The sequence below is a fragment of the Podarcis pityusensis genome, assembly GCF_964106645.2.
Source record: "Podarcis pityusensis genome assembly, chromosome: 2".
Taxonomy (NCBI): domain Eukaryota; kingdom Metazoa; phylum Chordata; class Lepidosauria; order Squamata; family Lacertidae; genus Podarcis; species Podarcis pityusensis.
The window spans coordinates 6,512,320-6,526,931 of record NC_138029.1 but is presented as its reverse complement, the minus strand read 5'-3'; the positions used below and the strand labels follow the sequence as shown (position 1 = coordinate 6,526,931).

The 14,612-nt window shown below is 46.9% G+C and overlaps 1 protein-coding gene across 12 annotated transcripts in view; it reads right to left on the bottom strand.

Moving 5' to 3' along the window:
- Positions 1–1,181: 1,181 nt before the first annotated feature.
- SMARCC2 (SWI/SNF related BAF chromatin remodeling complex subunit C2) overlaps positions 1,182–14,612 on the bottom strand; it is a 30,409-nt gene continuing 16,978 nt past the window's right edge. The window contains exons 20-29 of one of the 12 annotated variants that reach the window (XM_080994389.1): positions 14,381–14,443; positions 13,439–13,697; positions 10,167–10,490; positions 9,627–9,691; positions 9,058–9,205; positions 7,856–8,022; positions 7,041–7,175; positions 5,590–5,965; positions 3,543–3,911; positions 1,182–1,674 (exon numbers count right to left, since the gene is read on the bottom strand). In XM_080994389.1, the coding sequence (XP_080850515.1) occupies positions 1,598–1,674; positions 3,543–3,911; positions 5,590–5,965; positions 7,041–7,175; positions 7,856–8,022; positions 9,058–9,205; positions 9,627–9,691; positions 10,167–10,490; positions 13,439–13,697; positions 14,381–14,443 (1,983 nt within the window). In that variant the 3' untranslated portion in view covers positions 1,182–1,597. The remainder of the gene's footprint in view (positions 1,675–3,542; positions 3,912–5,589; positions 5,966–7,040; positions 7,176–7,855; positions 8,023–9,057; positions 9,206–9,626; positions 9,692–10,166; positions 10,491–13,438; positions 13,698–14,380; positions 14,444–14,612) is intronic. The other 11 variants (XM_080994391.1, XM_080994396.1, XM_080994394.1 and 8 more) reach the window with 11 other exon arrangements.

The following is a 14,612-nucleotide window of genomic DNA, read 5'->3' as shown; positions in this document are numbered from 1 at the left end:
TTATGCCTACACATACCTGTCCTACTCCTACCTGGAGTAAAATTAACATGTTGCACATTCCCCCCTTTGATGAAGGATTTGTTTTAAAACTCTTTAAGGTTAAACAAAGTAAGGCTGGGTTTCTGTGCTTCAAAAAGCTGCAGGGTACGGCTGGGGGGTTTCAAGTACTGGATACAGGGCAGCACGACAAAAGTGGAAACATTAATTGCTCCTCTGAACTTGCACAAAGGAGCCGCATAAAGCAGTAAAGGTACAGAAAGGAACGGTGGATTTAACAATGCACACACAGCTGATGAAGTTTATCCTGGAGTGGGTTACTTGTCATGCTAGGCAAAGTGGTTTACTCCTTGTAGGGCGAGGAGCCCACTTTGGAGCAAAGGGGCTTTAAAAGAATTTCAACGCTACACTTTTTTTTTTTTTTTGCCTTGAGCAACTGTACAAATACCACTCTTACTCCTTCCCTTCCTGTGCAAGAAATCCAAGTGATGGAGGGCGAAAGAGAGAAACATCGCACTCCTGAAGGACAAGGCATCGCTGTTATTTTTGTGAGAGGCAGCCCTATTTTGTGGGGTAACGAAAGAGAAGTATCACCGGAATCTTCCAAACAATGGAAATGGCATGGAAGTAATTTATAGCTTAACAAGACTACATGTAAAACGAACATATGCAATTGTAAGCTGTGGCCGTGGAGTAACAATTTCTCCACACACCTCAAATTATGTTGCTTCATTGGAACAAATAGTTTCTCATGGGTAGCAGCTCGTTTAACTTTTAAAAACTGCTCGCCTTAAGTTGTCTTCAAAACCATTTCATTGTTTTTTGGTTCCCTGATGTTGACTGGGTATTTTTAAAATATATTTGGGGACCTCCTTTGTTTTAGTTGTAATTCAATCTAAGCTATCTCAACAAATAATTATTTAGCTTTTTGTGTAAAAGACTCCAGATAACATTCTCTCCTTTATGTTTCTGACACCAAATAGCACTGCCCAAACTGCTGAAAACTACTCTCTCTTTAATGCATAAACTACACATAAGTAACATTTCCCTGCATCAGTGAATTAAAAAAAAATATTGCTCAGGTACAAACACCGTGTCCCCCTCAGGCTGCAATACCTTCTTCCCCGTAAATAAGCCCACTCCCAAGTAGATTGCCATTTTCCCTGCAGAGGAGACGGAGAATATTTCTGTTAATTTTTTTTTATTGTTTAAAAAAAAGCGAGACAGACACATACAAGGGGGAGTTAAACTCCCTTTTCAACCATGTTTAAAATCAAAGCCCTCTATAAATAGCAGTGGCTGTTTGGAGATAATTTATTCTCCCTGCCGCCACCCCCACCCCAGCAATTAGAAACACCTTTAAATAAAGTCTTGGTACAACTGGATACAAAAAAAGCATTGGGGACATGAGGTGGGGCAGAGACACACAGGGGAAGGGAGTCAACACAGCCAAATCCTCTTCCTCCTTGGATCACTGTTTCGAAGCCTTTTTAAAACCCATCCAAATAGAATCCATGTTTAACACGATTTAGGGTTTTCCTGTCCTTCCAAGTGATCAGGGCTCACCGAGGAAGTGCCAAGAAGCGCCGCTTGTAGCTTCTCACTGTGTGGGTGGGACTGGTGTGGCCGTGCTGGGACTGGGAGCAATGGGATCCGGCTGAAGTGAAGGCCCTTGATCTGGGTTGAAAGGGGAGAGAAGTGAGATGTTAGGGGAAGATGGCAGTGCTGCAAATACAAGCATTACCTTGCTGCCACTTTTTGTGTGATAAAAATGAGTGTTCTGGTGTCATTTATTTACTTCCAAACCCTAATGGAGGGAAATTTGAACATCAATATCCATTGCACTGGAAAGACTTAAATTCCTATTCCCTATTCCTACTGCCATGCAGTCTCTTTCGCCTGATGCCCTATCAGATTGCAGAATCACCTGATATTTCAGTACCCCAGACCCCGTAGTAGGAAGGCAGTAGGTGAGTGCACTGCCCCCTCTAATGCCTATCAAATCAATTTCAGAAAAGTTTAGATCCCTTGCCAATTTGGGAGCATTTCCTTCTGATTCTGAAGAGCATCACTACAGTACAATTTGTTAGAAATACTTTAGATCCTGAAAGAGAAAACAGGTGAGGAGGTAGCAAATGAATTGCTGGATGTGCTGTCAGTTTCCTTTGCGTCACGTTTAGAGAAGAAAGTGGTTAGCAACACTGCTTACTGTCGCATCCCATAGCAGATATGAGAAGGTTATGGCTTTGTCATTAAAGCATACGGTAATCTACTGCTGCCCAGAGGGAGAACCTAGGTCTTATTCCTGTTTACAACAGAATGCAAATGGAATGCAAGAAACAACAAAACTGATGACATGGTTATCTATGACTCTAGTGAAAATAATTCAATAAATCAAGATGGCTCAAAACAAGCAAGCCATGCCAAACAATACATACGAGATGCAGTTTCAAGCACTAGCTCATTGCATGCTATTTCCCCTAATGCTTTTTTTTGGGGGGGGGGGGGACACACAATTAATCCTAGATGGAAAAGCCATCTTCCAAACTCAAACAAGACAGAGATGCATAGATATAAGATGATGCAATTCTACTATAAATCTCAACTGTCACTATTAAAACAAGATGTCTAAGTGAATATATAAAGATATGCATAGTTTGCACATCTGCCCCTGATGCAGAAAGAGAAAGAAAGAATCCATGCCTGGATACTAATGAAGTATAAGGCAAAATTCTGCCTCTGGGTTACAGTGAGCTTTGAAAAGCAAAAGGTTCATAAATATGGTCACATGTAGAATGTAACTGCATATTGCGTCCAATGGGGTTTAAAGATCCCACTGCACTGGACTCCTAAGCATGCAAGGTCAGAAAATGCACACCATTCACCTTTGACCCAGCCTATATACCAAACATGTAACTGCATAAACTGTGAACTCCTTTTCTAAGGAATAGCTTTCTTTTTTCTCCCCATGTGCAAGACATTCTGAGGGCAAAGTGGTGAAGTTGATTGGATGCATATGTGTCTTGACTTCAGGCTGATTTATTCAACTCCAGGACACTCCTAACACATTTGCACAGCATTATGGCCACTTCACACAGGACACTTTCCAAACATGGGCATAATTTCCGTGTAAGGCAGGGAGGGGGAAGAGAAAAAACTTCCTCCTTTGTAGAATCTTGGCTTAAAAGGGACTCGGCAACATCCAAGTTCCTGCCTGGGAAAGGGAAGCTGTGGCCCTCAAGATGTTCCTAATAAGTGGCCCTCCTGGATGGGGCTGATGGGAGTTGGAGTCCAACAGCAGCTGGTGGGCCACAGGTTCCCCACTCTGTTACACACACACACACACACACACACACACACACACACCATATTTACTTGTGAATTGTAATGCATGTATTTTGCCACAGGAATGCAGGTGGGGAAGCTTCCGCAAAGTCAAACGAAGCAGCCCTGAGCCCAATGACCTTGCACAGCGCCTTGCATTTCTGCATGTGAAATCCTCTCCCCCTCTCCCATCCCGCCATGATCTCTGGGTCAATTCTCACCTGATCCAACACCAGCATTTGAAAGGAGGCTGCCCTGCATGGCTGCCACGATAGCGGGGCTCTGGGCAGCTGCGGAACCGCGAGGCAGTGGGGTGGCAGGAGGGTGCAGGGTGCTAGCGATGTTGACGATGGGCGGATTAGCCATGCTGCACGCAAGGTTACCATGCACTGGATGGATGGGCGTGTTAGCAGGGAAGTTAATGCCGATGGAGTCTGTTACGTTACTAGCCATGCTAAATGGGATGGAGGCAGGCATTCCGAAAGGCAGAGCCGAGGGGATATTACCAGCCATGGCAGGGTGAACGGTTGCTGGGACTGCCCCAGGGAGAATCTGGGAGGATGGCTGCTGGCTGGGGAACGGAGGCTGGGCTTCAGAGGGAGAGAGACACAGAGAGAACTAATTAAGTGTGACAGTTAAGCAGGCAAGCAATGACTTAACATGACCCATTTGCATCCAATAGGGTTTAAAGATCCCATTGCACTGGACTCCTAAGCATGCATGGTCAGAAAATGCACACCATTCACCTTTGACCCAGCCTATATACCAAACTGGGCACACAAAAAATATTATTCAAAGCCAAATGTGTAGCAATCACCCACCCAGGAGACTGACTTGATGCTGGAATATATAATTTTTATGAACATTTATTGGGATGATTTGGAACCAGAACCAGAAATAGTGTACCCCATAAAAATGTGGAAGTGTTGTCCAAGAAATAAAATGTCCAGCTTTATAAGCAAGGCTGATACGTTATGACTGCTGCTTCCACATTTTTATGACACTTGTGAATGTGCAGCTTTGGCTTATTTCACAGCTTAGAGCCCAACAAGAACCTGTGGTCTGGTTGTATGTATGTTGCTCCAGTAACATTTGCACTCTACAAATGACTTTCTCATGCAAAGGTTAGTTGCGGTAGCTTAGGATCAGACCACAGGGAACTGGGCCCGAATGCCACTGCAGTAGCATATGAACTGAAGTTTACTCTTTCATATTACCGGTAGTTCCCATAATCTCCTGTGAGGTGCGTAGGCTGGCATTAATCTTGTTTCGCACACAGAATAAAAGACACTTGAGTTCCTCAAAACCATGAGCCCGCTGTTGCCAATCTCATCTTCAACCCACATCTTCCAGATCTAAGCCTTTCTTCCCTGCCCTCTGAAGCACAACCACACAATTTACTGGGTTGTACAATCTCTAAAGCCTTTTCATACAACCCCCTCATGTGTACACTTAACATGAAATGGGGAAGCAGCATTATTCCCAGTGACCCCACCCCTTGACACCCACACATTCAGCAGGACCATGTGAAAACAAGAATCCTATGTATTTTATTCATATAAAAATGTATACCCCACCTTTCTAACAACACTGGTATTCTGTAAGGTTGCTTACATAAATTAAAATCACAGTGCAACATGAAACATTATAAAATCACACTGTATCTACCACAAATTACAAGTTGAAAGCATCCTTTCAGCTGAAAGCATTCATTTTGGGGTTGTTGTAAATATCTAAAACACTCCCAGCAATGCCAGTGCAGACTCTCCAAAGGCTCTGTAAGCAGCTGGTTCCATTAGATCATGAGTAGAGATGTCAATTTTCCAAAAGTTCTGAAGCCATGAAAAAAGCCTGAGCTTTCCCCAGTTTTTAAAAAGTACTCTTTACATACTGAAAGCGACTTTGTTACTTTAGGAACATAAAGTGCATTATGTATGAATTGGTTTACCACAGAATACACTTTATTCAGAACATAATTAGGAACTGATTTTCTTTTTTAAAGTTTTTGTTACAAATGGAGCTACAAGCTTCTGAACTGTAAGGAATCTAGCATCTCTTTGGTTTTGCCAAGGGAACAGGTCCCTTCAGCTCTGGAGCTGACCTCAAAGAAGCCAGGCCTGTAGCCTTTCTGCTCTGACTGCAGAAGCTCTGCAAAGCCTTAGCACACCCTTCCTAGCCCTGATATTTGCAATGTGAGAGATGAAGCCCTTGCAGAGCACAGTCTCGTTCTGCCCTTGGTGGATCAAACGAAAAGCTGGTCCCACTTACCATGAGAACCTGCAGACGGCTGCCCAGTCTGACCTGGGCCTGTCTGTGGAGCTCCAGCGGCTGCGGGCTGTGGCTGAGCAGCCACTGGCTGCCCAATCTGTTCTGCTGGAGCCAAACTGCTGGGCTGCCCTACGGTGCTGGTGGCCGGCACAGAAGCCTGGGCGATGGGCATGGAGTGTGCAGCTGGTGCCAGAGGAGCCCCTGAAGGAGGAAGAGGCTGTGTGCCCACAGAGAGAGGTGGTGGCGGTGGCTGCTGCTGTTGCTGTTGGTGCATCTGCTGGAAATGTTGCTGGCGAGCGCGCATCTCAGCATACTTGAGCTGCTCCATGTGGAAGGCCTGTCGGTCCGCCAGGAGCTGCTGCCTCTGGTACTCTAGCTACAGAGAGATCAGGGACAGGTTACGCTGGGCAAGTTCTCTATTCCAAACCCCCTCATGCAGTGCTCTCCCTTCCCTTGGTTTCTTTTCTTCTCCTAACGTGGCCACAAATTCTTACTCCGCTGCACAGGCTTTGTTACACACGGAGCCTAATGTTCCCAGGCATCCGCTGGAGCCAAATCTACTTAGCTCCAGCATGTAACTGCAGCATGTGCCTTCAGAGCATTCTCTGGGCTTCCCACACGGACCACTGCCTGGCTGTCAACTGTGGGATGTAATCCTTATAGCAGTCAAATACAACATTCTTTGTTTGCCTAGAGTGGACGCAGACAGGGAGATGTTGATCCAGCCAGTTGAACTTCCTGTTCCACCTGGTCTGGAGCATCCTCCCCCTGCATGTGACCAGGTAGGTGGGCGTGACCCTTGCAGACCCCACAAAAGGTCCAATCACACAGCCATCTTTCTCTTTTGGACTTTCTTGACTCTTTCTTCTCTTGGACTGCACTGCTGGCTCTCAGCCAGCAGCATAAGGGCCCATCCTCACAAAGGATGTAAGCCACATTCTGTAACTGTAATTACAAGCTAAAGCCTGCCTTCAGGGATCATACTGTGAACTGAATGTAAGTAAACTTCTTGTTGCTGTTTAAGGAAGACTGTTGTGTCTTTATTTCTTTTTAAGAGGGAACAAAAGGGGACTTACCAGGAATAAACTCAAATCTGGGCATGCCAGATTGGATTGCTTAACTAAAGAGATTCAAACGAATTTGCAAACTAGCTTCCTGCTGTGTAAAGGGGAATGAGCTCTGCTATATGACTCACTAGCATGAGTGAGGAAGGATAATATTTAATCAATATATCCTCTCCTACTATCCACAACATTCCCACATCAACTAGGGAAGATACAAAACAGAGGCTGTGGCTGCACCTAGAGCAGGAGTTCCCACAAAACCCATAAGCGCATGCACACACACACACACACACACACACACACGTTAAGTTGCATCCCAGCATGGGGCTCAACCTGCTTTGGGCAGCGTAAGCAGTGCTGGCGTCAAGGGGGCAGAAGTGTACTCACTGCCTCGCGCTCCCGGTCCATGATGGTCTCCAGCTCCTCGAAGTGCCTTAGCTTGATTTCAAGCTTCTTCATCTGTGTCTCCACCAGCAAGGCAACCAGAGACTTGATCTTACGCTCTTCCACGGCTGCCAAGTGCTGCAGAGAAAGAAAAGAGAGGTGGATCAAAGCTCTGGAGGTAGCATGCCCTACAGAACTCTATGAATAATCCAGGGACCAAAACTTCCCAGCAGAGGAGGATTGCCCTGCCCCACTTTCTACATCTTCAGAAGTTACCCACACCTTAGGCCTTAATGCCTAAAGCAGGACTGAGAGATTGGTAGATTAGAAGCTAGGTTCAGAATTCCAACCCATGAGTCACCCAAGTGAGGCAGCAAAAACAGAGTGCCTGAATGCATGGCAACACGACCAACTTATTGGCCCTGCTAACTTGTTGGCTGCCTAAAACATGTCACACACAATATGCCAATAATCCAAACAATAGCAGTGCAACTATTTTCCTCATATTCCAGAGGAAGGATGGAAGCCAAGAGATTCTGTAGCTTTCCTAAAGAGATCAAGGAAACTTACGACTGAGGTGTGATCTCAACTAGGGACCTCACTGTATCCGTTGTATTGAGTTTTCAACTTCTGCCTGCTGTTTAGATTCATGGCATTTATAAAATTTGTAACCCACTTTATGTTTTTACCATGGGGTTGCAGCCTAGCAACTGCATGACTATATAAAAGCAATTTGCTTCCTAGAAGGTCAGTCCGAAGGGCAACCCCACACGTCCATCTGGCCTATGGAGAAGCCAGCCAATCCTGCGGCCACTGACCTTCGCCTTCACTGCTGCCGCCGCCAAAGCTGCCGCCGCCGCTGTGGAAAGATTGCCCTCGCCTATGTCCCTCTCCACTTTGGTCTTCCGCTCCGCCTCGGCCTCCGCCAGATCCTTGGGCCCTTCTTCACTGCCATCCTTGGGTTCTTTTTCCTTTTCCCCGTCAGCTGAGGAGGAGAAAAACAAATGATGGGCAGGTGTGTGTGTGATCTCCTGGGCTACTACTGCTTAGAAAGAGGTGGAATATCCCTCAGTGCCCGGAGTTTATCACCGCACATTTTTTCATGCTGATCAGGCACAGGTGGGATGGGAGGGAGGGAAGGAAGAAGGAAGGGAGGAAGAGAAGGAAAGAAGGAAGGACGGACAGCAAGAAATTCATGAGTGGATGTTTTCTTTGTGGTACTAGTTGCTGTAGTAGTAGTAGTAATCATCATCATCATCATCATCATCATCAAAAGAAGAGGAATTTGTTGTGCCCTAGCCACTCTGGTCAGCTTCCAACAAAATATAAAACACACAATACATCAGACATTAAAAGCTTCCCAAAACAGGGCTGCCTTCAGACGTCTACAAAAAGTCATATGATTGTTCAACTCTTCTACAGGGCAGGTGCGACTACGGGGAAAGCCCTCTGCCTGGCTCCCTGTAGCTTCACTTCTTGCAGTGAGAGAACCACCAGAAGCCCCTTGGAGGTGGACCTCAGTGTCCAGGCTTAACGATGGGGGTGGAGACGCTCCTTCAGGTATACATGACCGAAGCTGTTTAGGGCTTAAAGATCAACACCAACACTTTGAATTGTGCTTGGAATGTTTACTTTACTGCTCTGTTAACTCACCTTCCGTCCCAACACTCTTCACGCCCACCAACACTACTAACCACAAGCTTTTCGGTTTTCCAATGGCAGAGCTGTCCCATTCCCATTAGGTTCTTATGCCTCTAGGAGGCAAGTGGCATACTGTACTGCATTTAAGTTAACAGTACCTCTGGCTGAGACTTTAGAACAGGGTTGGGTAAACTGTAGCCCTCCAGATGTTTGCTAGACTCCAACTCCTATCAGTCCCAGCCAGCATGCTCAATCGTTACTGATGAGACGTAGTTAAGCAACATCCGGAGGGAGCCCCTGCTTCAGAACATGTGACCACAGCATCCCAGCTCCGTTCAGGCTCCTAGTTCACTCGCTACTTTATGAGCTTTGCCATTACCCAGAAGGTGGTGCTCACCCATGGTGTCCCCGTCACTCTTGTCCATCTCCTTCTCGCCGTCAGCCTCTTTGCTTTTCTCTTCCTCTTTCCTGGGCACCTCTCCAAGTTTCTCCTTCACTTCCTCCTCCAGGGCGCCTTCTCTTGGTTCCTGCATTGAGAGAAGGGCTTGATTCCAACAGCTGCCTAATGCCTCTTAATCCTTCCCCTAGCTGTTCCATGGGGCTCAGGCACACACAATATAGAAGGCACAATTGGAAAAGTCTCAGAACTGGAGCAGGGGATCTACAGTTATTATTCTAGTGGCCAGGAAAGTAGACCATGATATATATTGCGATCAGAAGATTAATGAAGTGAAGGACTCTGAGGGACAGTTAGTTGTTAGCAGGGTAACATGGTGCCTTACTTTAGTTAGAAAAGTTGCAAGCTGGTGCTGCAAACATCCTGTGGGGATCCTATGAGGCATCTCCTCAGTTTCCTCCCTCTCCTACCTACGTATGCCCCATGCAGGAAATTTTGGAGACTCATTTTTTGCGGAACATGTATGGGGGCTCATCCATGACCTCCCGCACCTTCACCTCTTTCTTCTCTTCCGACGACGGAGGTTCTGCCCGGTTCTCATCTGTGCAGCTCTCTTCTGAGCAAGGAATGGAGAAACAGACAAGGAAGAAAGATACCAATATTAAAGGCTGCAAGTAACGCTCCCTCCCACCCACTAAAGGGGGGGAAATTGGAAGAATGAATGGGAGTGGGAATCTGAACGGGGGAGAACCTGTCTCAAGCATCTTTACAAGGAATGACAGCTGAGGGACCCACTAGACTAAGGCCCAATAAACTCTTCTCAGATTGCTGGTATTTTAGAGCTGAGGCAAGTTCTGGACAGGAGCACCTTAGAGAGGGAGAACTCCAAATGCCAGCCTCCACCTTCCCTCACTGATCAGTTCCAGCTTAAGGCCAGGCATCCCCCAAGAAGGCAGGCCCCAGAAGCCATTCACTGAGCCAGCCTGTAACCTTCTGGAGGCGAAAGCTTTAGGCATACAGCCCAACCCATGATCTGCCCAGTCTGATGGGGTAGGGTGGGGTTAGACAGAGTGACGATGGGAATCCCTTACCCTGCGCCAGGCGATTGAGTGTGAGCTCCAGGCCGGAAGCCAGGCCGGCTCTGGTCTCCTGCGTCTCGGCACCCTTCTTAGTCCCCACCGCACACTGGGCGAGGTCCATCGAGGGCGCTTCACGGGATGAAGCGCGGAAGGCGCCCCGCTCGCCCCCCTCACCTATTCTCTCCAGCTCATCGGATGTGGTCCCTGCAATTCCGCTGCTCTCCAGACCAAATGCCGGGTCTGCCTTGCCTGTCACCTTGGCAGCTTCCTCCACCTTGCGGACATGAGCTTCAACCAAGGCTGTGGGGACCTCCTCCTTCATCTTGGAGAACTCCTCTGCAGAAGAGAGCCACAGGGTCAGCTGAAAGAGCAGCGGGTGGCCAAGCGGAGCGCGCAGGGAGGATACAGGGAGAGGGGCAAAATGGGCATTGCAGTGCAGGTGCTGCGGGCAGCAAGAAATCCTATTGCACCTTTTCTACCCACTAGCAAGTGGCTGAGATAGGCAAGAGTTGCAGCTGAAACAGAGCTGGGCAGGAGGCCACTGGGGACACAGGAGCTGAAGACCTGCATCTGATCAGGTGTAGTAGCTCTGTCAGCAATTAGCATCTCATTTCAACAACCACTACATGACATCCCAGTCTACTTTCTGAGTGCTAGTGGGTGCACTTTCCACCTATCAGGACTTTCACACCTTATGGGGAGCACCTGAGTCCAACATCACATGTATGAATGCCATCTTCAAAAATATAAAGGGTCACATGGAAGATGGAGCAAGCTTGCTTTCTCCTGCTCCAGAGGGTAGGACCCGAACCAATGACTTCAAGTTACAAGAAAGGAGATTCTGACTAAACATCAGGAAGAACTTTCTGCCAGTAAGAGCTGTTCGACAGTGGAACAGACTCCCATGAGAGGTGGTAGACACTCCTACCTTGGAGGTTTTTAAGCAGAGGTTGGATGGCCATCTGCGATGGATGCTGTCGCTGCAGCATATACCTGTATTATGCTTGAGCCAACTCGTGTAAAGTGCCCTCATTTCCTCTACAAGATGAGTCTGTGGAACAGAGTATTGGCTAGGCTTTCAGAAAGTAGCAAACTCAGAGATCTCAGACCAACAAAAGGTGAGGGAGGGGACGTGAGAATGATGCTTGTTTGGGGACTTATCTGTGAGTCTCTGACCCAAGTTCAGCCTGGGTATTAGCATCACATAAATGACAGCAAACATTTCCGTACTGGTTCCCAGGATGCTGGCCCAGAATTTGGCATCCTGAAATCCATAGCTTTCCTTTTTTAAAAAAAGTATTTAAGTCTGTAGAGAAAAGCTTGTTAACATATGTGCACTATCAACTCTTAAAATGGGTATGTTCGTAGCAAAAGGAAGAACAAAGAAACAGTGGGGTCACTCAGAGGAGAAGTTGGTGAAATGCAAACAGGGGACACAGAAAGGGCTGAACTCCTCAATGCCTTCTTTGCCTCAGTCTTCTCCGATAAAGAAAACAATGCCCGACCTGAAGAATTTGGAGCAAATGATTCAGCAGAGGAAACACAGCCCAGAATAACTAAGGAGATAGTACAAGAATACTTGGCTAGTTTAGATGTATTCAAGTCTCCAGGGCCAGATGAACTGCATCCAAGAATATTAAAAGAACTGGCAGATGTGATCTCAGAACCACTGGCAGTCATCTTTGAGAATTCCTGGAGAACAGGCAAAGTCCCGGCTGACTGGAGGAGGGCAAGTGTTGTCCCTATTTTCAAAAAGGGGAAAAGAGAGGACCCAAATAATTACCGCCCAGTCCGTCTGACATCAATACCAGGGAAGATTCTGGAGCAGATCATTAAGCAAACAGTCTGTGAGCACCTAGAAAGGAATGCTGTGATCACCAATAGTCAGCATGGATTTCTGAAAAATAAGTCATGTCAGACTAACCTGATCTCGTTTTTTGACAGAATTACAAGCCTGGTAGATGAAGGGAACGCAGTGGATGTAGCCTACCTTGATTTCAGCAAGGCATTTGACAAGGTGCCCCATGATATTCTTGTAAAGAAGCTGGTAAAGTGCGGTCTTGACTATGCTACCACTCAGTGGATTTGTAACTGGCTGACTGACCAAACCCAAAGGGTGCTCATCAATGGTTCCTCTTCATCCTGGAGAAGAGTGACTAGTGGGGTGCCACAGGGTTCTGTCTTGGGCCCAGTCTTATTCAACATCTTTATCAACGACTTGGATGATGGACTCAAGGGCATCCTGATCAAATTTGCAGATGACACCAAACTGGGAGGGGTGGCTAACACCCCAGAGGACAGGATCACACTTCAAAACGACCTTGACAGATTAGAGAACTGGGCCAAAACAAACAAGATGAATTTTAACAGGGAGAAATGTAAAGTATTGCACTTGGTCAAAAAAAATGAGAGGCACAAATACAAGATGGGGGACACCTGGCTTGAGAGCAGTACATGTGAAAAGGATCTAGGAGTCTTGGTTGACCACAAACTTGACATGAGCCAACAGTGTGACGCGGCAGCTAAAAAAGCCAATGCAATTCTGGGCTGCATCAATAGGAGTATAGCATCTAGATCAAGGGAAGTAATAGTGCCACTGTATTCTGCTCTGGTCAGACCTCACCTGGAGTACTGTGTCCAGTTCTGGGCACCACAGTTCAAGAAGGACACTGACAAACTGGAATGTGTCCAGAGGAGGGCAACCAAAATGGTCAAAGGCCTGGAAACGATGCCTTATGAGGAACGGCTAAGGGAGCTGGGCATGTTTAGCCTGGAGAAGAGGAGGTTAAGGGGTGATATGATAGCCATGTTCAAATATATAAAAGGATGTCACATAGAGGAGGGAGAAAGGTTGTTTTCTGCTGCTCCAGAGAAGCGGACACGGCGCAATGGATCCAAACTACAAGAAAGAAGATTCCACCTAAACATTAGGAAGAACTTCCTGACAGTAAGAGCTGTTTGACAGTGGAATTTGCTGCCAAGGAGTGTGGTGGAGTCTCCTTCTTTGGAGGTCTTTAAGCAGAGGCTTGACAACCATATGTCAGGAATGCTCTGATGGTGTTTCCTGCTTGGCAGGGGGTTGGACTCGATGGCCCTTGTGGTCTCTTCCAACTCTATGATTCTATGATTCTAAAATGACAAGGCTGGACAGAATTTCCAGGAGTCTCTTGGACAGCGATATGGTGTCCTAGACCTGTTCTACAACTGCACCCATTTACAGACTTAATAGCCTTTCCGTCCCTAAGGGTGCAGTGGGGGGAGTCTGAAGGGCCCCAGTTAATTACCAAGGGCTGACTTGGCTGCTGCGGATGCCACACGAGGGTCCACAACAGAAGCCAAGAAGGCCACGGTGCTCATCACGGGGTTGCCCGACTGGCTGAAGGGAATGGGTTGATAGGCCAGAGGCCCAAGAGAGGCCTCCGAGTCCTCCAGGTAAGGGTCCTCGATAGGAAGACGCAGGAAATGCAGGATGCACTCGTCCTGCGTGCGGCTGCCAACGTGCTCAGAAACTTTGTTCCAGTCATCCTTGTACATCTCCAGAGCCTAAAAAGCAGTGAAGAGAAACGACACATTGGACATGAATGGTCAAGGGCAAGGATCAGAAACAGCCAGTCAACAGGACCACAATAGATGTTCTACATGCCTGAAGCTTTTCAGAGGCCAGACTCACATTCAGTGCCCATGTTTAGTGTAGTTCCTAAATAAATGCATATTTCTGCGCACAATTCAAAGTGTTGGTGTTGACCTTTAAAGCCCTAAATGGCTTCAGTCCTGTATACCTGAAGGAACATCTCCACCACCATTGTTCAGCCCGGACACTGAGATCCAACTCCAAGGGCCTTCTGGTGGTTCCCTCAATGCAAGATGTCAAAGAGATAAGAAAATGTTATGACTTTTCATAGACATTTGAAGGCAGCCTGTATCGGGAAGCTTTTAATGTTTAATGTTGTGTTTTCTTCCTTTATATTTTGTTGGAAACCACCCAGAGTGGCTGGGTAACCCAGTCAGATGGGCGGTGTATAAGAAATTTGCTGTTATTGTTACAAATGTTGTATATTTTATGTATTTGTGAGTCAGAGATACAACTTTCAAAAATCTATTCAGTGTCCCAGTTCACAGTATGTGTGGGTGGTCTAAGCACAAATTGGGGGCAGGAAGAGGAAGCAATACTCAAGAAGTGCCTTAGGCACTTTTGCGGGAAGTTAATCATATTTCTGTCCTCTCACCTCCAGCAGCAGCAGCGTCTCCTGCTCTGTCCACTCACGAGTAGCACTGGCAGCAGCTTTGCTCTGTGGGGAAACCATGCATTAGAACACAACCCTGGTCAGTCACTAGGAGGCCTCCAGCCCCATAATCTGACCATCACGTGTCCTTAGAGGCCTCTCTTTCTCAATGAAAGGTTTTGGCATGCCTGCCTTGGAGGGGCTCTCTGTTCTTCAGCTGTACTCTCTGGCTCAG